The following is a 24,846-nucleotide window of genomic DNA, read 5'->3' on the forward strand; positions in this document are numbered from 1 at the left end:
TCCCCCCCCGTCCCCTCCACCCCCCCACTCAATTTCCCCCCTTCCCTTCCCCCGCTGCCCCCTCGCTGCTCTTTCCCCCCCGCTGCCCCCCGCCACCTCCGAAGCTGCTTGCCGCTCGGGCCTCGCTGCTTGCCGCTCGGGCCTTATAATCAGGTGCTTCTGCTCCTAATAGTCTCCAAAAGGAGTCCTAAATATGATTCATTATAGGAATTTCTCTCTGAAATGTTGCCATTTTTAATATTTGGGCTGTGTCCATTTTTTTTCCTTACACAAACTCACAGACTATCTTGACTGACCTACCTAAACATTAAAAAGGAATTCTTGGCAAGCAATGGCCTATATGGTGGTGAATGTATGTGTGAAGAAATTTCTATGGTAATTGTAATTATTATATTAATATGTTCTCTAAATCCATCCATAGAATGTTGAGCATATAGATTCACCTATGTATGGTTAGCATTCCGAATTTTAAGAAGACATTGCACTTTGAATATCAGTTTTGTTTAATCTGAGAGAAAACCAAGGCCTTTTCCTCATATAATGTTATCTGCTTTGGGTCAAGATCCTCGGGTTAAAGGTGGACAGCAGCATATAGATGTTTTAAAGTAAATAAGTATTTGAATTCAGATTGATCATACTAGTGCAAATGATGAGGACAGTCTAATCAAAACAGGTAATTGATATATTGCTAACAGATCTGTGAAGAATCTAGGATTCATCTCATGGAATTATTTTTAGAAAAGATAATCCGTGTGAACGGTTTGTTTGTTACTTCAAAAAGCTGATCTTAAACTGCCTTGATATTTTACATCCTTTTCTGTTCTTTTTGCAATCTGATACATGATGAAGAAATTTTCCCCTAGGATAGTAATTTTAGAAATTATTGATTCATGTGAAGAAATGCATTTTTTCTTTGGAGGTTTGAAATGAGCAAAACTTTCACTCTGAGTTTTAAAAGTTTTTTTTTATCTCCCTGGTCAAAGAACAGGCAGGAGGGGGAGAAATCAGTTCAATTTCTTTCCAGACTTCCCTCAGCCTACCTTCATACAAATAGGGTTGCCAGCCTCCAGGTGGGGCCTGGGGATCTCCCGCTTTTACAACTGATCCCCAGCTGACCGAGATTAGCTCCCCTGGAGAAAATGGATGCTTTGAAGGGTGGACTCTATGGCATTGTATTATGTTAAGGCCCCTCTCCTCCCCAAACCATGCCCTCTCCTGGCTCCACCCCCAAAGTCTCCAGGTATTTTCCAACCCAGACTTGGCAACCCTACATACAAATGATAATAGGTCTAGCTAGAGATGATTGAATGGGTCTGTTCCCCCCCCCCCACCCACCACCCACCCCTGCAGGGAACAGAGACTTGGAGGAAGTAAGACTAGAAAGACTTCAGAAAGACATTTCTGGAGACGTCAGGAAAAGCTTCCTTGATCTGGCCTGATTGGGTCAGTAGGTTGGGAAAAGAGAGACGATAAAACTCCCGAAAGCAAGGAGGAAGCTCTTTTTTGTGCTGAGTCAATCAGAGCAGACAGAACTCTTAACTGAGGTCTGGAGGAGGTAGCCATTAAGAACAAGAAAAGATGGATTTATACCCCACTTTCCATACTTGAAGGAGTCTCGGAGCAGCTTACTTGCCTTCCTTTCCTCTCCCCACAACAGACACCCTGTAGGTGGGGCTGAGAGAGTTCTGTGACTAACCCAAGGTTACCCAGCTGGCTTCATGTGGAGGAGTAGGGAATCAAACCCAGTTCTCTGGATTAGAGTCCACCACTCTTAACCACTACACCATGCTGGCTCTCCATGTGCTGGCTTGAAGAGCTGCATGACACTTCAAGGTAATAGTAACTCTGTAGAGATCTGTAACTTCCTAAGCTAAGGAGCCTGTCCTATATTTTAACATCTGATAGGGTATGTATATAGAGAAAGGGACAGAGGAATTGCATTTTACCCATTTCTTTTGAATCCCTTGTTCAGATTGGCGCTGTGCTAAAATTATGCTTGTGAACATTTCCTTTTTAATAAATGTTTTATAACTTTTGATGCTGGTAGGGGTTCTCTGTACTGCACAGACCTCCACTGTCTTGGACACACTATTTTAATTGGAGCCCGGAGGGGGAAGACAGGCAGTTGGCAAATGGCTATTCCTCCAGCACTGTACAAGGCAGTAAATGGTCACCATGGTGATCAGGCACTGGGCAGCAGGAGACACAAAGGCAGAACTTGGCAGGCCTCAGAACTTGGCAGGCCTCAGAACTCCCAACAGGTAATTTTTTACAAAGGTCAGGTGGTGGCAGTAGTTACCCCAGAGGGAAAGAAAAGCCTCTCCAGGTGTTGGGAAAACCTTGGAGATCAGGGTGGAACAGGGCCTGCAGGACTGAGCAGGCCTGTTCCACCACAATTCCTAATAAAGTATGGTCAAAGAATGCAGGCTGTCTATCAGACTCCACTAGTGTGTAGATTGGGAGGAGAATATGAAGTATCCATATGGCTGCACATCAGAGCCAAAAATTATGACTGAAAATAGGAAATGAAACATTTACAAGCATTAGCCTGGATGTTTTTAAAGCCTTGCATTTTATTATCTTTCCTTTAAAAGTTAGCACTAGACACTTTGAGAAGACTGAAGTAATGGTACTGCAGCAGCCTTTGATGAATACTTCACAGATATAAACCATCTGGCCTGTGTGTGTGTGTGGATTAAAGAGTAGTGTATGTGACTTTCTGAGTGAGGACCCATTACCTGCACCTGGAGAAGCAGAAACATGAGTTGCAGCCCAGACAAGCTATGTTGCATGGTCTAGAGAGGGAGATGGTGGCATGTTACAAACCTGACCCCAGAAAAACCTTCTCATTGTATCTGTGCCAGGCTCAGGGAAACAACCAGAAGTCTGGGAGAAATCAGAATGCCACCTCTCAGCTGTTCTCTCCTGCGTCCCTCAGGACTGTGATTGAAACTTCTGCCTCATATGGATGAATCCTGAATGGGCAGCAAGAGAGGAGGTCTGCACCTGCTCTTCTGTTGCCGCCTGTCTGGGATTTCCCATACAAGGTGAGCTGCAGAGCAAACAACGTTACAGTCTGCCTTTCAGGGATGGATTCTGGATAAGATGCAGGTAGGCCTCTTGGGGTCCATCTCTGGAAGGAAAGCTGCAGATACATTTGCTATGGAGCCTGCCTCACACGGAAGATCCTGGGGAGCAATCATCCTGGGTCCCATTCATGAAAAAAAGGACCCTGGGAACCATCCATCAGTTATTTGCATTATAGCTTACCTCACATCTGAGGACAACTGCCTTCTCCTGTGGTGCCCCAAGCAGGTGCTTGCTATCTTGGGTGATGAACCAGCTGTAGGTGACAGCAAGGGCAGCTTCCTCCTCCTTGTTGCCCGTGCTTGACTTGAGCAGTGGTAGCAGGAAGAGGTTCCTGCTCTCCTCCCCTTCCATGCTGCTACCACCGCTCATGTTTAGGGCAGTCTAGAGGCAGAGGCTTTGCATTTTAAAAAAGCCTCTGCCTCTAGACTGCTCGCAGCAATCTTGTTCTCTCCCCACTTGTAATCAGCAAGGGACTGAGATGTCCTTGGAAGTGTTGTGCTATCCTGACTGTTAGGGATGGGGTGGTGCTTCTCAGACCTCTCTAAGAGTTCAATGGGATTTATCTAAATACAGATAGGTTAGCAACCACAACCGATTGTGATAGGATGCAGCACTGAAACCTACTTAAACAAGAAAAAAAATAGGGTTGGATGATTCCTGAAAGCTTTTGTTTGAACTTGGCTGGTTCCTGTCCTCAGTGCAGCACTTGTTATTTTATATAACAAATGCTTATGCTGCCTTTCTGTAGAACCTGCCTGAGGTGGGTTACAAAATAAACATAATAGAAACAAAACATTAGAAGTTATTAAAATCCAGCATTAAAAACCCAGCCACAGTATAAAAATGTGGGCCACTAAGCATCTTAAAATAAGAGTTTTCAGAGCAAAAGCACACTAAAGCAGTGTGCATTCCTAAGGTATTCCTAAGTAAGGTGCTATGACGGACTCCTGCTTCTTCTTCTCTGTGAGGCAGATGTTCCCTCCAAAACACTGTTCCCCACTCTGACTGAGCAGCCTCTTAGTAGCATATTTGAATTATAGAATTACTAGTAATAAGGCCTGTTGTGGAAATAAATGAAAGAAGCTCTAGAGCAGGGGTCCTCAAACTACGGCACGCGGGCCACATGCGGCCCGCCGAAAACATTTATCCGGCCCGCCGGGTGTTTTTGCCGCCGCTGCCTGTCCTGCTTAGCAGCCGACTTGTCCTGGGCCCGCAGTGCGCATGTGTGGAATGTGCACCGCACTCAGGGCCCAAGTCAATCAGGGCTCAAGTCAATCAGCACATGATGTGGTCCTCTTCTCAGTTCCGCACCGCGTGGCTTTGTGGAGGAGGGGGGGCAGGATGGTCGGCTAGTTCCGCCCCCACGCCCGGCCCCCACTCCACCCCCGGCCCGACCCCCGGCCCTCCAACGGTCTGAGGGACAGTGAACTGGCCCCGTTTAAAAAGTTTGAGGACCCCTGCTCTAGAGAGAGGGTCTGGGAGAGTGCTGCGGCCTGCAGCAGTTGCCCTCCGACAGCTGCGGCCAAGTGCCATGGCCAGCCCAGCGCAGGACAGGAGCTGTGCTGTGCCAACTGCTGCTGTGGCCGGGAGGCCAGGCGTCACTCTGGGCAGGATGGTGAGCCCACCAGCCCCCATCTGGCGGGCTGAACTGTGGCCTGTGCTCTGCCACAGCGCTGCCCCCCCCACTTCGTCTACCACCGCATGGGGGGCCTGGAGCCACCGCGGAGTTGCCCCAGCCAAGTGGACAGTGAGGGAGGGAGTGGGGCGGCACCAACATGGAGGGCTGGGCATATCGCGCCTCTGCCGCCACCGCCCACGCCGCCGGATACCGGGCAGGACCAGAGCAGCCACCTTTGTGGGCGGGTGCTTGGCGAGTGAAAACTTTGGCAGTGGCAGCAGCAGGTGTCCCTGGGTCCCCAGCAGCAGCAGGACTCCTGGCCCCATTCCGCCAACCCCCACTCCGCCTCCTCTTCCCCCTTCTCCCTCAGTACAGCATCATGACTCCCCGGCTCCCACCCACCTTCCTGGTAGGCCGCTTGGTGGCAGCTACCTGGAGCATTGGTGGATCTGTAGCGGGGCAGGTTGAGTACGGCTCCTCCTCCTAAATGAGCATTGGGCAGCAGACAGGGGCAGGCATCGGCATGCACTGCCCATAGGCACCGGCTTCAGCGCAGGCTGAGGCTGGGTACGGCAGAGCAGCAGAGCAAAGCAGGAGGGCCGGAGTGTCCGTCTTCTGAGGGAGCCGGGCACAGTCTGAGGTAAATTTTCACGGGCTTCTGTGGGTGGGAGTGAAGCAACGGAGCCAATGACATCCTGACCCAGTGCAGTCAGGGGATTGGCAGACGTTCTGAGTGGCAGATCAGGCACCCAACTGATTTCAGCACGCATCAAATGTTGCCAGACAAAAATGGAATTATTATATAGGAGAGATAACTTTCTGTGTATTCCACCCTGTGATAGAGAAGTTATTTAGCTTTTGCCAAAGCCAGAGATTTTTGAAACTCAGCAGGAGCCCTCTTATAAATCCCTTTTCGAAATGGCACTTGACACAAAGTAAAGTTCAAACAGAAAGTTCGATTTTATTGAACAGGCATAGCTGAGTTAGGAATAGGGCAGGGTGTGAGAAGTTGAGGTAAATTTGGATGTTTATAGAAATGTATATCCCATCCTTCCCGTGACTTAGAGACTCCATTCTTAACTGTGATAGGTTTGTTTGTCTTGGAGATTTCTTTCAGCAACAATGTATCTTAATAAAGGTTCATAAAACTATCTTAGTTTCCAGGAAAGTATTTTCTTCCTGTATTTAAATACTTTCCTTGTGGGATTATAACTTTTCCTTTTTTAATCTTGAGAAATCTAAGACTGTTTCCCTTTTCACACAAACCAGGAGTCCCTTCTGAGTTGAACCCTCTGAATAACTGGGTAAGAAATATCTTCCTCTTTCTAGGAGCGATAATCCTTTTCTGTTTGGCTAGACAGCCAGTTTCCAACCTCCTGTCCAGTTTCTTCTGCCAAACCCAAATCCCAGTTCTGGAGACTGTGAATAAACAGAATTCAGCTAAGGCTGACACTTAGACTTTACGTTCTATTTTCTGAACTTTTCTTCAAATGTTTAAGGGCAAGGAGTTGTGTTCCTTCACTTCTTGTGACTTGTCTGTTTCCTCCTGACGGGCAACTAGCAAACCAAAGTCCAACCTACCACTGACTCCCTCTGACAAGACTGACAAGACTTTTTAAAAACTCTCCTCAGCTGGCAGTGACCAATCAGAGAGAAGGGGGTGCACGCAGCATATCAATCAAACTGTGCTTGACAGGATGCATTAACCCCTAATCTCCCAGCTCTCTGAATCTGATACACTAAGCACCCTCCTTTTGGAGGTCAGTTCATCATTGGTGCCACAACTGATAAAGCCATTTTTGGTTGCCATCCACCTCACCTTTGAAGGCAGGGACACAGAGAGCAGGACTTGTGAGGCAGTTTTTAACTGGCAGGCTGGACAATATGGGAGGTGGTGATCCTTCAGTACTTCGGCCCCAAGCCATGTTAGGGCTTTAAAAGATCCAACATTATGAATTTTGCCCAGAAGGGGGCAGTCAATTCAGATTTTTCAGTATTGGGGTGACAGCATCCCTGTACTCTGCCCCTGCTGCATTTTGGACAAGCTGAAGTTTCTGGACAGTTTTCAAAGGCATCCCCACATGCAGCATATCACAGTAATACAACTTGGATGTAATCAGAGCACTGATCACCATGGCCAGATCCCTTTTTCAAGGAATGTCCATAGCTGGCATACCAGCTGAAGCTGATAAAAGATACTATATGCCACGGCCAGGATTCAGCAGTACCCTTAAGCGATGAACCTTCTTGAGGGCAAGTGCTACCCCTTCTAGAACAGGCTGACTCCTCAACACTTGAGCAGCTTTGTGATTGACCAACAGCACCTCAGTCTGGTCTGGATTGAGGAGAGGTAATTCCAATTTGCATGCGATATGGAGCTGTGTCTAACTGTAATATTTTGATCAGGACCTCACTTATACATGTGTATTCATTGTATGTTAATGAAGACTTACCTGATGAAGGAATAAATCTGAAACGCTGATTATATTATCCAGAACAGCGTAGTTTCTACTTGAAACGGATCTTATTTACTACAAGCCACAATATGTAGATGTTTGGACTTCAAGTCAAGGACATGTGATATTTATATAAACAAATTTTTGATTCTTTGGGTGCTTGTTCTATTTATGAAAGAGGACTGCTGCTTCTAAGATATGCTGTGACTTATTGTGCGTTTGAGTTTGTTACCACCCACTTTTGGATAATTGTTCTTTCTTATGATTGTGATTCTACAATAATATATATGAGTTTGGCATTATTATTGACTTTGCTTTCTAGATAATTATTGTTGCATTTATTTAGTGTGCCTTGACTACAGATTTGTTTGTGATTTCATTAGTTTGATGCACTAACCTGTAACTGAACAAAGTATGTTCTTGACTTTGTGCCATGGATAACACAAAATTGGTGTCTCTTGCATTCATGAACATATTTCATCACACTCCTACTACAACCTACCTTGCACCCTAATAATGATAAAACTATGAACATGCAGATGTCTTATTTTTAGGATTAATGTCTAAACACCTTTGTTGACTCAGGAGCTCCACCTTGAATCTTGCTTTTTTATATGGCGGTGTCCATATACAACTAGGAAGCAACAAGACAGCAAGAAAAACTGGGCAATTAATGCTACCTTGTGTTCCCTGAAATTATTGTTTGGTTCTTTGCTATAGTAGGGAATACATCTGAAATTATGGACTGTAGGATTAAGCAAAGAAAACTGCAAACCATTAGGAACACAGTTTCAAAATTATTCCCCGTATGCATTATTTCTGGCTGAATGTTCCATTCAGTCCAAAATCATTGACATTTCTATTGATGATAGAGCACACAGGAATGGATGTCATAATCCTGACTTGCAGAACAATTTCATTGTTGGTTTTTGGTTTTGTTTTGTGGGGGGTTTTTTGGTAAAGTTTACTAGCTGAAGGCCCATCAAGGCTGGGTGGAAAGTAAGGCTGAGCATGAATTCCTTTAGTGAACCTTTTTGGCTTGAAACAGGGAAGGCAGAAGAGCATTGTGCAATAGGCTTCACAAATCCATGCCTGCACAATACTGTTTTTTCCCATTGCTACTGCAGTGAAGTGCCTTTTTTTAACTAGCAAGGAGGCTGAATGGCTTCAGATGCCATCATGAAATCATGTTCCCTGCCCTCCCCAATGCTGCCTAAACTAGACTCCCTATTGCAGCTGGCCATAATGATCATTCACTGGTGTTGGAGGAGATAAAGGTGCATGATATGTCAGTACAATGTCCATGAAACAAACCATGTTTGATCAAACAAAAAGACATTTACAACTCTATCCTAAGCATTCCTGGCAAAGCAAACTGCGTTGAATTCAGTGGAACTTACTTCCAATCAACAGGTTTATTTGCTGGAGTACTAAGGTCACTGTATATAATGAAGCAGGCTATTTGCTGGAGTAATTTATCTGGAGAGATTGTGGACATTCCTCTGTCATTTGGGAGTATTTCAATTAGGATACCATGTTTCAGAAAGATGTAGCTGATAGCTATAGGCTTGTTAGAGAATCATTAGAGGAAACACGACATTTCATATTATGCTTATCACCTCAAGGTATTCTGCCTAATACACATTCAATTCCTGTCAACTTTACATGCTCAAGTATATTTTTGATCATTCTGTCTGACTTCTACAGAGATGCTTGCAGGTAAGCAGTTTCATGACTATATCATAAATCAGGGGTGTCAAACATGCGGCTCGCAGGCTGGATCAGGCCTTTGGAGGGCTCCAATCCAGCCTGCAAAGACCTGGCTGTTTTCTGCTTCATTTTCCAATTCTTCTGCAGCTGCCATGTCACATCTTGCTTTACTAGACTCTCTCAATTACACAGGAGAGACAGATAGGCAAGCCTGTGCAATTGAGAGAGTCTGGTAAAGCACTTTCTGAAGCTTCTCCCAGGGGAGGGAGGGAACGAGCCAGAGTTGGTTTCCTGGCCAGGCTGCCTCGGTTGTATACAGGAGACAAAGGAAAGCCTTTCTTCCCTTCCACTGTGTAAGGCTTCTCCCTAAAAGGATGGAGGGAATGAAGGAGAGCTTGCTTTGCTGGACTGCCTCAATTGCACAGGAGAAATACCAAGCACCTTTAAGACCAACAAAGTTTTGTTCAAGGTATAAGCTTCTGTGTGCCTTGCTACAGTCTGTGTGTGTGTGTTTTGTTGGGCTCCTTATGCCAGGGCTCTCCTGGGTGCAACTGGGTTCCCTCTCCCTTTTCACTGAATTCATGCCCTCATGATCCAGTCTTCCTCAGTAAGAAAGCAATGTGAAGTATTTTAGAGGAGGAACAACAAGCCAGTGAGGTGGATTAGGCTGAGAGTGTGTGTCCAGACCAAGTTCACTCAGGACATTTCCTTTGTAGGAAGTGGTAGTTATTTCTCTGGGGAAGAGTACAGTTTTGTAGACAAACACATGACCCTCAGTCTGTGTCAGGATGCTTTCTCATGTTCTTGACCAGCACATGAAGCAACTTATTTACAAAAGCTTGCAATGCCCAGCCATTTCATGTTTTCCCCAGGGTCCTAGGCTCAGAACACTGAGCATGAGATTCCTGTAATGAACGTCAATAAATCAAAAGTAGGTTTGCAGCTTACAGATACACACCTGAACAACATACTCAGGATTGCTACAGCACAAACATTTTGATGCAATAATTCAGAGCAAGAGATGTCAGTTATCAGAGACTGTTAAATGTACAATATTGCAAGAGTGTTAGTGTTTTAAGCATGTTTTATTTAAAGTTTAAAAATCTTTAATTGTGTTTGGGTTCTTTATCTTTATAAAGTTTATATCTCTGCTACCTGGCATTACATTTTATGACGCACATGGCCTGGCCTCACTCTTTGGGCCTGCTCAGTAGTCAGCACAAAGGAGACTATTGATAGATTCAATAACAGTTGTCTATTACATCCAACTGGGGAGAACACTTATAGATGGAGAATACTAACACATTCTGGGAGACTGCAACCAACACACGTGTGCACACAGAGAACACAACCTAAGTGAGGTCCTTCCTATACAGGCCTTGAGGAGTAAGCCAGAAACTAGGTATACAAACACACATACATCACATCTCCTTACCACCCATTATGACTGGAAACATTACAATATTTATTTATTTATTTATTTAGCATTAAATATAATTTAGCATTAAAACTACAAAACAGGGACCACTTAGTGTAATAATAAGCCACAATACTGGATTGTTAAAATTATATCATCAATGATCTCAAACCTGGAAGAAGGATCACTGGAAATCACTGGGGCTTACTTGTAAGTAAAGGTGCTCAGGCCTAGAGTGTCAGGCCTAGTTTTAAATATTTACAAAATCAGACTAAAGGTCTTCCAGAATTAACAACAGTTTAAATAAAAGATTCTGGTAATTGAACATGGCCTGGGGTCTATGTTATCTGGGTTAGGGAAAGGTCCAGTGATGAAGACAGAGGATGAGGCCCATTGTTTGTTTATTTATATTTATTTATTTGATTTGTATCCTGCCATCCCTGGCAAGGCAGGCTCAGGGCTGCTTACACACAATAAGTTGAAACAACTAAAACAGAACTAAATAAAACCACAACAGTATAATAATAAAATATATCATAAAGTGCTAGTAGAATTCATAGATGATGGCGGCATTCACAGCATCAAAAACAGTCAGCTACCGTCATAGTCTGAGTTTTACCAGGCCATTGATCACAATGTTTAAGTTGGTGTTGGTATTGGGGCCAGGGCCTCAGTGTTGAAAGGGGCTGCTCCCTAATCGAAGACCTGGTGGAAGAGCTCCGTTTTACAAGCCCTGTTTCTGTTAAACCCAAAAGTGCAGCCCAACTATTTATGGCAAATTCAGCATGAATAAAACTTCTGAGGGGGAGAAAAAACAGACGAAATTAACTTAAAGTGCCTTTCAGTCCTTCTCCCACTGTTGGCCGTGCACATGTGGAAAACAGAAAAGCAGACTTTGTACTGACTGATAGCTCTGCAAGAATGTTGATTTATAATTGCATTTCAGTCTTGTTACGCTCTACAAGGCATGTGCAATGTTGGCCTCAGATTCTCTCTTGTTTTCTTGACAACTGGGCCACGAATAGAGATGTGAATGCCTGGGGGGGGAAGCATCCCCTATTTTTCCAACAGAAATGCTGGGAAAATTTTGAGGAGCACTAAAAAACCCAACAAAAACCCCTGACAAAATGCATGTTAGGGCAGATTTTCTTACTCAAAATGTATAGCATGATGTTTCTAAAGGAAAATAGTGAAATCTAAGAGAACCAGGCCCGTAGCTAACGTGGGGCCCACGGGGCTCAGCCTCCTCACATTTCTTCTGGGCCACCTCCCTCCTGGCCTGGCCCCAAAATGCCTCAACTGGCCACCTGCGCTGCACTGCCTCCAACCTGGCTGCCCAACAACTGAGCTCCTTCGGCTGCTTCCCCACTGGCCTTTCTCCACTACCAGCCTCAGAAATGCTTCAGCGGCAGCACCCCCAGCTGGGCCCTGGTGGCCAGCAACGTCCAGAACAGTGACGGCAGCAGTGGCAGCGACGGAGGCAGCTGCAGACCCAGGAGCAGGAAGTGCCTGGCTTGCCCGGCGGTGCAGTGGTGGTGGGCAGGTGGGAGGTCTTACTGGGCTAGCCTGGGTGGGTGGGCTGGGGAGAGCATCCTGTTGAGAGCTCCCGACTGGCTCTTCCTGCTCCCCCCCACCCTGGATCTTCCTCTCCCCTTCCCCGGCATTCCCCTCCTGGATGCTGCTGCCCTCCGCCCGCTTCACCCTGCCTAGCTTTGCAATGGAAAGTGACGCGGTGCTCTGGGGGAGGGTGGGCGGGCTTAGCACTGGTGCCTGGCAAGCATTGCAGGCTGGAGCGGGTCTAGGCTCTCAGGGATCCTTCTGTCTCTAGGAGAGAGAGGAGAAGTAGGAAGGCCTCCTATGGCCTGGGCATTGCTAAGGATCCCCCCCTTCCGCTTCCACTGCTGCTTCTGCAGCCATCATCACTCCTGTCGCGTGCCGACAGTGAGCATCCAACCAATCACCAGCTATGTTTTCTCCATGCGCTTACCGGGGAGAGAGAGAAACTGTGAATGCTGGGCATTACCCCCCCACACACACTTGCTCTGGAACTTTTGATTAAATTAGCTACCGCCTCCCCGTGGCACCCTCCTAAAAAAGCCCCTAGCTGGAGAGAACACTGGAAAAAAAACTTATGATTTTGTATGTTGCACACAGATACACTTTTCCAGCATTTTTTCTTTAAATGTAAATATTTTGGCAACAATTAATATGAAACAATTCATTTAATGATAATGTAACATTAAAAAGTTCAGCATTTTCAATACTATAAAGTTTCACTTAATATCCAAATATGCTTGGTAGTCCTTATTGTGACTGTATGAGAGCATTTCCATCCAAATAATACACTTTACATGATTTATTTTCTATCTTCAACTTTTAATTTTTTTTCCTACCCTCAGATCAGATAACAAAAATTAAGAGATGTGTGCTATGGTAACATAATGTGCAACAATTTGTAACTCTCTCAAATATTGGGTAAATTTACCAGTTTTCTTATCCGGTTATAAGTATGCTTACCAAAAAACAAGTGCTTGATGATTTATTTCAGTGGGTCTTCGCTTCTGCTCGGACATATTATTAACCAGGTTGCATGATGCCAGTAGCTGATCCCTATGCAGCAATTGCGCACTCCTAAGTCCACACAGGATCGTGCTACAAGCAGCCACTCACTCCTTAACTTGAACCAGACACTCCCACAGCTGGAGGGAGCTCTACTGCACACAACTTCCTACGCGACAGCGGGAGAGGAGGCTGTGCTCGGCTGTTGCTACTTCTGGTGACGTAAACGCGCACGGTTCCTATTGCTTTTTTGATTGGCTGAGGCACAGGGCTCAGTGGCCGTTCCTCGCTCGTAATTGGCTGACGGGGCCAAGGTATTGGGATGCTGTGGTGGTTATGCCGGACGGGGGCAGCGCAGTTATTGTCTGAAGGCTTTGGGCCCTCGGCGCGGCCTGAGAGCCGGTGGACGCTAGCCGGACGGCCCTTTAATTCGCCTCGCGGCATTCGCTAGTTCGGGCCCGTCTCGACCGGGCGGGTGAAAAGGCAACTGCTTTTTCAGCTGCCGGCCGGCGAAGTCCTCAAGCCGGGCTCGTCTACGCCGCCGCCCAACGTTGCCTTTAGACAACGACACCGGAACCGTACAGGGTGGTTGTTTCCCCCCTCCCCCGCGTTGTAGCAGCTGGATTAAATCGACTGCGTATTCTTGGATCCGCACGGACCGATTTTTCCTAATCGTTCTCCTCAGGCGCCAAACTCCTTTTGATGTTTTAATTTTAATTTTTTTTTAAAAAAAGCCGAGCATGCAATAAAACGTTTGTAGTAGCCCTGAGCGCGAGCTTGGAGGGGAGGGAGCCCTTTGCGCGCGTGTGTGACCGTGCGCGCGCGCTGTAGAACGCTTGCCGGGGGGGGTCTGGTTGGTTGCGTGTGAGCGCGCGACGGCGTGAGAGGGGGAGCCGCAGCTCGCTGTGAATGGGGGCGCGCGCGGCACAGTGAAGAGGTGGTGGTGGTGGGGAGTGGGGGTCGCTTCGTTGTGTATGGATGTGCGCGCGCATTAGCGTGAGGGGAACCTCTGCCCCCACTTGAGTGAGTGGATGGGTGGGTGCGCGAGCTGGGTGGGTAGAGATTTCCCCCCCCCTCCTGTGGCAGCAAAGCGGCTCCCCCTCCTTTTAAAAGAAAATCTGTGGTGCATGAAGAGAAGGGTGTGAGAGTCCATCTGCAACGCTCGGTCGGCCCGGCACGTTTTTTTAAAAAAAGAAAAAGTCGTTTTATATTTATAACTATTTATACTGAGGCGACGGCCAGAAAATGGCAAAATCGGGAGGAGAGGTGGCGGCGGAGGAGGAGGCGGTGGTGGCGGCGGCGGCGGAGGAGGCGGCGGCAGCGGGGGTCTAACCTGGGTGGTAAGTTGCCTCGTATTTCCTCACATTTCTCCCTCTTCCCCGATGTTGCTTTCTTGAACAGGCCTGAGCCTGGGAGGAGAGGCGGAAGGCCTCGGGGGAATAATGGAGGAGCAGCAGCAGCAGAGATGCTCGTTTGGGGTGGAGGATGGGGATGCAGGAAGACGGCCAGCTTCTCTGGAGAAATGCTGGGGTTTGCTGTGGCGCTGACATTCCGGAAAAGGCGTGAAGGCGCATTCGGGGAGGGGGGAGGGAGATGTTGGGGCTTTGGTGGCATGTGGGGATGCCTAGAACTTGGAGACAGTGGCCTTGGTCCTTCAGGTTGAAAGGGGGCGTGCATCCCCCGGTGTTGGCGGCTCTTCCTCTTAGGGATGTGTTGGGTTGCCAGCTGAAGGCACAGGGTTCTGGATCTGACTCGGTCAGTTTCTCCTAGATAGAAAAGAATGCTGCCCCCCCCTTTAGACAAATTTAAAGGCCCCTTAGTTTTGTTTCTAGCCCTGCACTAAAGTGAAAGGGAACTTAATATAGCTGTCTGCTTTGCAGCTCAACTGGAAATAAGGCTGATTAGCTTTGTGAAAGCTGGTGGCTTGACTTTTCTGTGGCTCAATTTCCACATCTCATGCAAAGGGGGTAAAAGGGAGGAAATCCTTCTAGCTTTTCTGGAGTTCACTATAAAAAATAACTAGACCAATCTGGGCTTTTGTGGTTGGGGCTGTCTTGCAGAGGTTCTTTTACTGTTACGATGAGAGTACTTGAGATGCTGTTCTAGCTAGTTGAAAGAAATGCTTTTTTTCTTCTGTAAAAATCTCAGGAGGGAGGAAAAAGTTGAATGGGTACAGTTCTGGTGGCCAATCACTATTCTACTTCTATTTCTCCTGTTCAGCACAGAGTTCAGATTAGGGTCACTTTCTTAATGTAACTGGCAAGAAAAAGCACTGCACCATGGTAGTAAACTAGCAGGTTCTCCCTCAGATTCATGTTCTAATAATAGACACTACTCCGATTTTATTTTGCCCCTCTTTCTTGGAAAAGTCAGCCTGCATTATATTCCAGTTTTCTGTTGAAAAGAGTCTTGGCTTGCCAGTTCTTTTCTAAAAATTGGCAACTTTGTCTAATCCTGGAAGAGTCCTATAATATGCATCGTTGTTTTTAATGAGGACAGCAGCACTTCAGCATAAAGGACACCGGAGTAACATGGAATACTTTTCCGTTCAAAGCGCGCAAGTTCAACACAAGCACCAAGTTGCATATTCTTTTTCTGTTGGTCTTTGTGTAGGTGCACAAAGAAAACCCCAACCTGGTTTGTCAGACTGTAGACTGGGCCACATAAGTAAATCTGTGGGCCAGGGAAGGACTTCATTCAACTGGCCGTCTAGAGCCCATCTCATGAGTAGGTCCACTTAAGGGTACATAAACCAGCTTGCCATTTGAAACTAGGCTGCAAGCTCTTAAAAGATTTGCTTGCAGGTAAGTGCCCACAACTTGCTGTTTCCAGCTGCAAGTGCTCTTAACAGTGTTTGTCCAGGCACTGTGGGAGCTCATTAACTCCTTAAGAAACAACTTGAAAGTGAGACCATAATGAGAGACTCACTTAGGATGTGTTGATTGTAGCAATTGTTCCTGATATTCTGAGACATAATCTGACTGTGCCTGGTACATATACACTGAAATCTGGTAACTTTTTTCTCACAAGTGTAACTTTGTGGCTGCAGTCAAAACAACCTTTCCATTTGTGCTAGATTAGCAGTTCAGAGTTATGTCTTCTGTGATGTACCAAATGTATAGCCTGCTTAATTTTTTAAAAATCCAATGTTTTATGGTGCCAGAACAAGCATCAAACCTCTAATCAAATAACTAATATTCAGTTGCTTTTCCAGTCTTGTTATTCACAATCTCATATAGTTGCTCAACAATATTTGTACTAAAATTGTGACTCAGTGTAGACTGAATCTACTAATGAATGGAAACGATACCCATTCAACTTTCTTCTTCCACTTGGAGCCTTTCCAGAAGGAAAATGGATTTCTTTCAGCAGAACAGAAAAGCATCTCACATTCACTAATCTTCTGAAAGATCTCTGAATATTTTCTTATAGGACACAGTTGATCAGTATTATTCTAGTCTTCCCTTACCACTAAATCTTGTACAATTATATTATTGGGATGTTATCTGTAAAGCAGTGCAGCTGTATCTTCTGTTTTTCTTGTGTATAGTGGTTATGTAATTAGTATAATTTTAACTCAGTAAACAAATAGGTGAATGACCTTATTTTTGAAATGTTGATATATGCTTTTTTTGGTGCTATCACGTAGAAAAATAGACAAAATCATTTATACATTCTAGCCAAACCTAGGCTAAGTCTTATTGATTTTGATAGGAGAGTTACATGTCTCCCATTGAAATCAATATGGTAAATATGTTCTTAACTTTGGTTAGGTTACGCTCCAATAGTGCAATCTAAAGGAAACTTAGAACCTTTTAAGAACTGAAGGATGTAACTCTTTAGGATTGCCCTATAAATTTCTCAGCTCCAAAAGATGTATCAGTTTGAAAATATGGAACAGATGTCTGCAAGAGAGTTCAGCATACATGTCTCTAAGTGTTCATTCATGGTCCCCCTCTTTTTTGTTGCTATTCTGTGTCTTCTGCCAAAAGTTTGCCCCTTTTGTCCCTGGCTGAATTTAACAGTAATTCTTAATATTAGATTCAGAACAAATTATGTTAATTTTGCAGTTTCTGTAAATCTATATCGTGTACAAATTTTCAGAAATATCATTTGGATTCTTTTGAGTATAAGCATGCGGTAAATTCTTTGGAATACCACTGTGATGGACTTCACTTTTAAAAGCTTAGAAGTACTGTGTAAATAGATAAAGGACTGTGAAGGGTTAATTCCTCACAGAGCCAGAGAGCCAGAAGTGACAGGCTGCTCCAAGCAGTCTGATTGGTTAGCATCAGCTGAGCAGAGGAAGACTTCTGAACTGGATGCTGAGGAGAATTCAGTTTGAATTCAGCCCTAGCTGAGAAGAGTTGAGTACTGAAAGTTTTGGAATTCAGCCCTAAGAGCAGTTTTAACACAGACAGGAGAACTGGGGAATGGTGGCAAGAACAAGTGGGTAGTTAGATGGAGATTCCTATTTGGGCCAAAGAAAGGGATATATCTTCTAATGAGAGGAGATTTGCCCTGCCCAGTCACACAGGGAGTTAGGTCTGAATAGTGCTTTACTGTAAGAGTGATTCAGGTGGGTAGCCATGTTGGTCTGAAGCAGCAGAACAAAGTTTGAGTCCAGTGGCACCTTTTAAGACCAACAAAGTGTAATTAAAGGTATAAGCTTTAGTGTGCAAGCACACTTCTTCAGATATCTGAATAATAGATATATTTAATAGATATTTGAAGAAATGTGCTTGCACACTAAAGCTTATACCTTGAATTAAACCTTGTTGGTCTTAAAAGGTGCCACTGGACTCAAATTTTGTTTTACTGTAATAAATAAAACGAAAACAGGAGACTATTTCTCACATGCCCTGAGGTGGACATCCAAAACTAGCCTTATATCTCAGAAGTTAAGCAGGCTCAGCCATAATTAGTACTTGGATGGGACCAGCACTATAGTCTAGAGTTACTATGCAGAGGCAAGCAGTGATAAACCACCTGTGAACATCTCTTAACTTGAAATCTCTATGGAGCTGCCATAAGTCTGCTGTGACTTACCCCCCCCCAAAAAAAAAGTTCAGTGGAGAGGGGTACTAATTTTACATATATCAAATTTACAAGTTCTGTTCAGCTTGCTCACAACAGGTTGTGTTTGAAATTAGGTATACCCTAGCTTAGCATGCATCTACAATATGGAAACATTCAGGCATTGCAGGCTTGGCCCATATTGCTTCTTAAAAATGAAGTGTTTGATACTTCAGACTTCTGATTTAAAAATGCAGTTCCCATTGTACTTGGCAGGAGCAAGCTTGATAAAACATTTATCTGAGTATGTGTCTGAAATTCTGTGCAGAGTTGTTCCAGTCTAAACCTGCATAAATATGATCAGGCTACTCTAGTCTAAACTAATTGAAATAACTGATTTTAGCTAGAATAGCTGCGTACAGTTGCACTGTTAGTATCTTTGAGGTTTGAGATGTATGTGAGATATAGAGCCTTACACACATGGGGCAAAGGCGATTTTAATCCCCATTATTCCTAACATCTGAAGATCTGGTTTCTTCTTGAACACCCATTGACCTCTATGTCAAACATAAGCTTGTATGCATGAAACCTCTAAGGCCATTTCCCTCCTTTCAAATACACTAATCAATGAGGTAATATGAGAATGTTCAGTAAATATGTTCAGTGCTTGTTCTAGTTCAGTTGTATTCCAAAATATATACAAATAGGCTGTGACACCCAAATTCAAACTCTCCTACAATGACACTTTAGAGTTCTGGAAATTTAATTGTACGCACAGTGGCACTATTTTATACTTTCCAAACTGTTGCTGTTCAGATTCCATAGCTAGTCACCTGTGGCCTCATTATGTGCAACAAAATTAAATCGGTTCTGTTCCTGCAGGCCTGTGACCTGTTTGGCTTCAGAGTCATATATTTATATGACAATAAAAGGTATACAGGTGATGATTATTGGCTATGAAGTATGAATACCATATTTCAAAGATTGGCATTTAATAGATAGACTGAATTCATGAAGGTTGATGATATAGCAAATTCCACTGTATAAATGATTTTTATTTTTACCTTACCAAGGTATCATAACATTTAAAAATCATAGCAATGGTAAAATAAGATCAGAACAAAATAACAGAAAAGGAATGTAACAAATCTGTAAGTAATAAGAAGCAGAGCATAATAAAAACTCAAACTCAGCTGTAGCAAGAAGAAAGAACACACAAGTTCATGCACCAAGTGATCCCCAGAATGTAGCTGTAGGATTTGTAAATTTGATCTGTTGTGTACCTGTAGTTCAAAGGCCCCCTGCCCCTCTTGCAACTTATTTTTAGAACGTTTTCATAGGCAACTAGCAGCAGAAAAAGTGTTTTGCATAGCATTTTTAAAATTTGATTTTAAATATTAAAAAGATGTAATCCTTTCTGTGGAGGCCTTGAGGTACCCAAGGGCAGTCCTAGAGATGGTGGAGCTGTGGGTGAAAGTGTGTTAGGGGCCCTACCTCTGCAAAGGAGGGAGGGAGAAAGAACCCACCTGACAGATGGGCAGCTGTGGGGCATGGATGGCCTGGGCTGCATGGGCAGCTGTACTACTTTTCTTTTTACACTGCTTGGGTCTGACAGTCTTCAGTGACAGCCCTGTATAGAGTCCCTCACAGCAGTAAAATGTAGAAGTTAAAACTGGGAGGAGGCAGCCTGTCTTATCAGATGCAACTAGTAAAGGTTGCTCCTCCCTACTGCTGCCACTTGCTTGCCAGATAGCAAAACCCCTGGCTGCAAACCAGCCTGTGACCTGTTTTACATATGGGAGTGGTATGAAGCAATAATGCCAGAAAGCACAGCAGAGATGTTGCAATAGCTTGGTACAAATGAGGTATACCTTGTAAGTGTTTCCTGCCAACCCTGTATATTTTCTATGTGACTTACTGAGAACTGGAGAAATGGTGTTTTAAAATGCCTGGTCTATGTTCAGAGTATTTTTGTAGTTCTGCAATGTAGCCTATGATTTCCAAACTATATATCTAATTTAAATGCAGCAATGGGTGCATGAAAATGCCAGCAACAGAGTTAAGCTATTTGCTTGTATGTGCTTCACAGTGGATGTTTGCAAGATCAGGTCATAATATCATGTCCTGAAAGATCTACTTCCCACTCTTTTGACAAATAAGAACATAAGAGAAGCCATGTTGAATCAGGCCAGTGGCCCATCCAGTCCAACACTCTGTGTCACACAGTGGCCAAAACCCAGGTGCCATCAGGAGGTCCATCAAGCTATTTACCATAGTGTTCATCTGTACCTTGCAGCTAATTGTTGCTTTCTAGCCTAAACATTTCCCAAGTTGTGTAATTTAGAACTTAATATGTCAACTTCATCATATTGGCAATATCACAGATCTTGTAAAGCTATTTACTACTTTCTGTTCTGTGATCTTTAAAAAATTTTTCCTGATTTTGTTATTAATTCCAGTTATTTGCTGAGCATAGTGGGTGAACTCTAAAGAACCCCACTCTAGTTGAACGTGTAGGAGGCTTTGGGCTTCTGTTTCTTGAACTGCAGCCTTCCTTGTCTAGATGAACTGCTTTTTGAGATTGAAGGGCATATCAAAATCAGTTTGTGATAAGGTGCAGGGAGTTTCATTAGTTGTGGGGGGGGGGAGTTCCACAGTAGTTCTTTTAAGTTTTGCTTAGAGTTGTAAGATTATGTATGACAAATCTGATAGGGACGTATAATTATTGTCATGGGACAGATAATTTCTTATCTAGTTTATAAAAACAATATGAGGACAGGTCTACCATATTGCAACAGTCTACTTCTGTATGTTTCTTACAGAATGCATCTTACAAAATAATGAACCTGGGATCCATACATGTTTGAAGTGCGGTTTACAAAGCTGCAGTGGCTTTAATTTGTTGAGTAAAACTATTTTATAGTTGTAAATTATTATATATTTGTGTTCAATGGATCTGGGTAATTGAACTATTCTTCCTTTTTAATTTCAGACACTATTTGATAATCAGAACAATGCTTCAAAAAAAGAAGAACCTGAACATTTTAACAAAAACGATTCAAAGAAGATGTCTGTTGAGAGAGTTTATCAGAAAAAGACTCAACTTGAGCATATACTTCTCCGTCCTGATACATATATTGGTTCAGTGGAACCTGTAACTCAGGTACATTTCAGTATTTCTCTTGATTAAGTTGAGGTATTGCTATTATTTTCACAGAAAAATACCAAGCTCTCTGATGACAGAAGAGATTTCCGTCAGCAAGGCTTCCTTGTTTGCCCTCTCCTACTGCAGCCCGATAGGACCCCCCAAGTGCTTCTTGGGGATCCCCAGGAACAGCATGAAAAAGGGCAATCAGAGATCTTAATTGGTCCTGTTCCTGATGTTGTTCAGCATCTAGACGTGCCCCCTAGCTTGTCAGGAGGTTTGGTATAAGTTGCCATCAGTATGCTGATGTCACCCAGCTCTTCCTCCTACTGGATAAACAACCAGAAGTGGCACTCTCCTCTCTGACCCAGTGCCTGGATGCCATGGTTGAATGGTTGAGGCAGAGCTGGTTGAAACACTCCATCCAAGACTGAAGTCAAGTGGCTAGGTAAGACTGGGCCAATGGGCAGATTGCAGCTCTCATTGATGGGACTCTATGAAGAGACCAGGGGTCTGGCTGGATGCCTCTCTTACTTTAGACAAGCAGGTGCCCACAGCTGCAAAGCAGGCTTTCCCCCCTATCTACGGCAGGTCCATCAGATGGCCCCTAATCTGCCTCAGCTGGCCCTGGCCACAGTCACCTCCAAAATAGACTATTGCAATTCACTCTATGCAGGGCTGCCCTTGAAGGCTCTTCGGAGACTTCAGGTTTTCCAAAATGCAGCTGCCAGGCTTCTGACTGGAACATCTCGATCTTCACATATACAGCCTGTCTTGAAACAGCTGCATTGGCTGCCTGTTGGTTTCTGGGTCAAATTCAAGGAGCTGGTTTTGACTTTTAAAGCCTTAAATGGTCTGGGACTGTCATACCTGAGGGGCTGCCTCTCCCTTTACAACTCCCCTCAGCAACCGTGGTCATCATCTCACGACAACTGGTGGTGCTGGGGCCTCAGGTCACATGTTTGGTGTCCACCAGGGCAAGAGCTTTTTCAGTTGTGGTCCCATCCTGGTGGAACGCCCTCTCAGATGAGACCTGGACCCTGCAGGGTGTCTCTAGATTCTGCAGGGCCTGTAAGGCTGAGCTTTTCTGTCAGGCCTTCCCTGGTTAAGTGTATTTTTGAAGTTTACTGCTGGATCCACCACTATCGATTGTAAATTTTTTGCTTTTTATACTTTGTATTTTATACTGCTTTACTATATTTATTACCTTTGTTTTTATAGAACTGAACTACTCGAAGCCCCACTTTGTGGGGAAGGGATGGTGTATAAATTGAAATAATAAATAGAATAGAATAGAATGGGGAGAGGGGAGTTGGCGAAAATATCCGCCTCTGTTAGTGGCAGTTTTCCATAGGATCCAAACCTATATTTGTACTTATTACTAAATGCTAGGCTGAAAGGTTCTCCCCCGCCCCCATTTATATTTACATAAAATGACACAGATAAATACACGGTGCTCTGGATTGAAAAGAAATATGTTTCTGAAAATTGTAAAGTAATAGCAGTAAATATTTATTTAACATTCAGAAAAGTGTAATTTTATTTTCATATAGCTGATGTGGGTGTTTGATGAAGATATAGGGATGAACTGTAGAGAAGTTACCTTTGTTCCTGGCTTATACAAGATCTTTGATGAAATTCTTGGTGAGTATTTTAATTTTAATTTTGTATTTTAATAATGTCTTTGGTCAATTGCAAAGTGCTTAAAATGGAAGAATATAGATAACCATTGGGCCAGTGTAGAATACCAACTAGCCATTAGTTATAGCTGAGGGATTGGGTGGGATTGCGTGTTTCTTCACATGAAGCTGCTTTATACTGAATCAGGGCTTTGGTCCATCAGAGTTAGTATTGTCTACTCAGACAGGCAGGGGCTGTCCAGGTTCTCAAGCAGAGGTCTTTCACATCACCTGTTGCCAGATCCTTTAACTGGAGATACCAGGGATTGAACTGGGGACCTTCTGCCTTGGCTGTTATGCTCTTGCTTGTGGATTGCTTTCTTCCAACACTCACTTTGCTTAACCATAATTTTAACTTTAGCTGGTTAACCCAGCAGTTGTAAAAATTTATACTGGATTGGAAGTATATACGGTGCAGAGCAAATCATGGTTAACTTACCATGGCTGTAGCCATTTACTTAAATCATGGTTAAAGGTGGAAGTGAGTGAATAGTGCGCAGTCCCATTCCAATGGCAAATACTCTTTCAGAGTATGTCTGAAACCACTAGAATAGTGTAGCGTGTAGTCTTTGGGTTCACATTTTGTATGATCCAGAAGCATAGAGAGCACAATAATTCCGCAGTGGAACTGAGTCAACAAAATTTACTACGCCATAAAATATTATACCAGCAATACCTCCATATTATATCTCTTACCTAAGAGGGGAAAATGTCAATTTTTGTAAAGATTCCCTCCCTGGTTATCTCGAGTTTGTTTACTCACCATAGGTGATCACTGTTCTCTTATTTACAAGCATACTGTAATTTTATAGGGGAATCTGATTTAGTAGTGCTTAGGCAAAATAGTACTACTGTGTCACCAACATCATAGTCTGCAGTACAACTTTATTATGCTTCTTTCATGTTAACCATCAATTCATGTTTGTTTAAAATATTCAAGGGATATTATTTCATATCAAAGAACTAGAAAAGCATTGACCTGGTGTGTAGTCTAATTGTCTGCATACTTGGCTTTCAGGAAACTAAAATAACTTAAATCTAATGGTAACAGATTTTCCTACATCCCTTTATTTCTGCTCAGGAGGATTTTGGATTGAGGTATCTATGAACATATCCTGTGACAAGAAATAGTCCTATGAGACATGGAAATGATATTGTTTAGGTTTTAATTTGTTAGGAGGAATTTGTGGTTTTCTGTCTGTGTACTCTCCCTGAATCTTAGTTCTAAATGGCTGTGTCCTTTATTTGTGCCATTCCACAATGCTGCACTGTGTGCTACTCCTAACAAGAATGATTACCCTTCCCCCCCCCCAACAGAGCTTCTGAATCTTTAATATCTGTATGTTTGTTAGACATTCTGTGAGTTTTCCCTAGCATGGAGATGCATTAAAAGGAAAAAGTGTTGTATGTTAAATTTACATGTGATGCAGCTATCACAGTAGCCTTGCCAGAATGGCAGTGTCGTCTAAGCAGAGTTACACCCCTCTGTCCATTGACTTCAGGGGACTTAGAGGGGTATAACTCTAATTAGCTTTTTTAAAAAATGCATTTTGAAATATTAAAAAACCTGACATTATTGTTCTGAAACAGCAATGTTATCACTTTTTTCTTCATTGAAGACAGGCATTTCTTCGGAGCAGTACACCTGCCTACACGTCATTAGGGATTTCCCATTATAAGAGCATTGGTAGCATTGTAGAGGTGGTACATTGTGTAGGTTGAGCATCCCTTTTGTCTAATGTTAAAATGTTACTTTTGTTGTTCGTATTTAAGTATAAATTATAAATAATTTAGCTCACTCCTGTGATTCTATTTAGGGGTACTTTATTTAATGTTTTTTGTAATTGGAACATGATCGGGGCAAGAAGCTTTCCTGGGGTAAGGAATGAAGGGGAATATATTGTGTGTGAAGCCCTGTCAAAGTGAAGACTTCATATATATGTAATTGTAGCAGCCCCTTTAAATCAGTGAAAGAGTCCTGTTCTGTATACACAACAGAACCTTCAGTTTGAAAATAAAACTTATGTTTCTAGGACAGTAAGAGAGGTTTTTCATAACATTGAATTACTGTTTAATGAGAATTTTGAGTGTATATGTTGGTGGGAACTGGATAGAATAAAGTGATCTGGCCAAATATTGGGTTGGATCCAACACAG

The 24,846-nt window shown here is 43.7% G+C and overlaps 1 protein-coding gene across 1 annotated transcript in view; it reads left to right on the forward strand.

Moving 5' to 3' along the window:
* Window positions 1-2,175: 2,175 nt before the first annotated feature.
* Window positions 2,176-24,846, forward strand: part of TOP2B (topoisomerase (DNA) II beta) — a 68,332-nt gene continuing 45,661 nt past the window's right edge. The window contains exons 1-4 of the mRNA XM_015408236.1: window positions 2,176-2,261; window positions 14,082-14,190; window positions 20,859-21,029; window positions 22,565-22,655. Coding sequence (XP_015263722.1) covers window positions 2,176-2,261; window positions 14,082-14,190; window positions 20,859-21,029; window positions 22,565-22,655 — 457 coding nt within the window. The remainder of the gene's footprint in view (window positions 2,262-14,081; window positions 14,191-20,858; window positions 21,030-22,564; window positions 22,656-24,846) is intronic.

Source organism: Gekko japonicus, unplaced genomic scaffold (genome assembly GCF_001447785.1).
Source record: "Gekko japonicus isolate JY-2015 unplaced genomic scaffold, Gekko_japonicus_V1.1 scaffold217, whole genome shotgun sequence".
In the NCBI taxonomy this organism is placed as follows: domain Eukaryota; kingdom Metazoa; phylum Chordata; class Lepidosauria; order Squamata; family Gekkonidae; genus Gekko; species Gekko japonicus.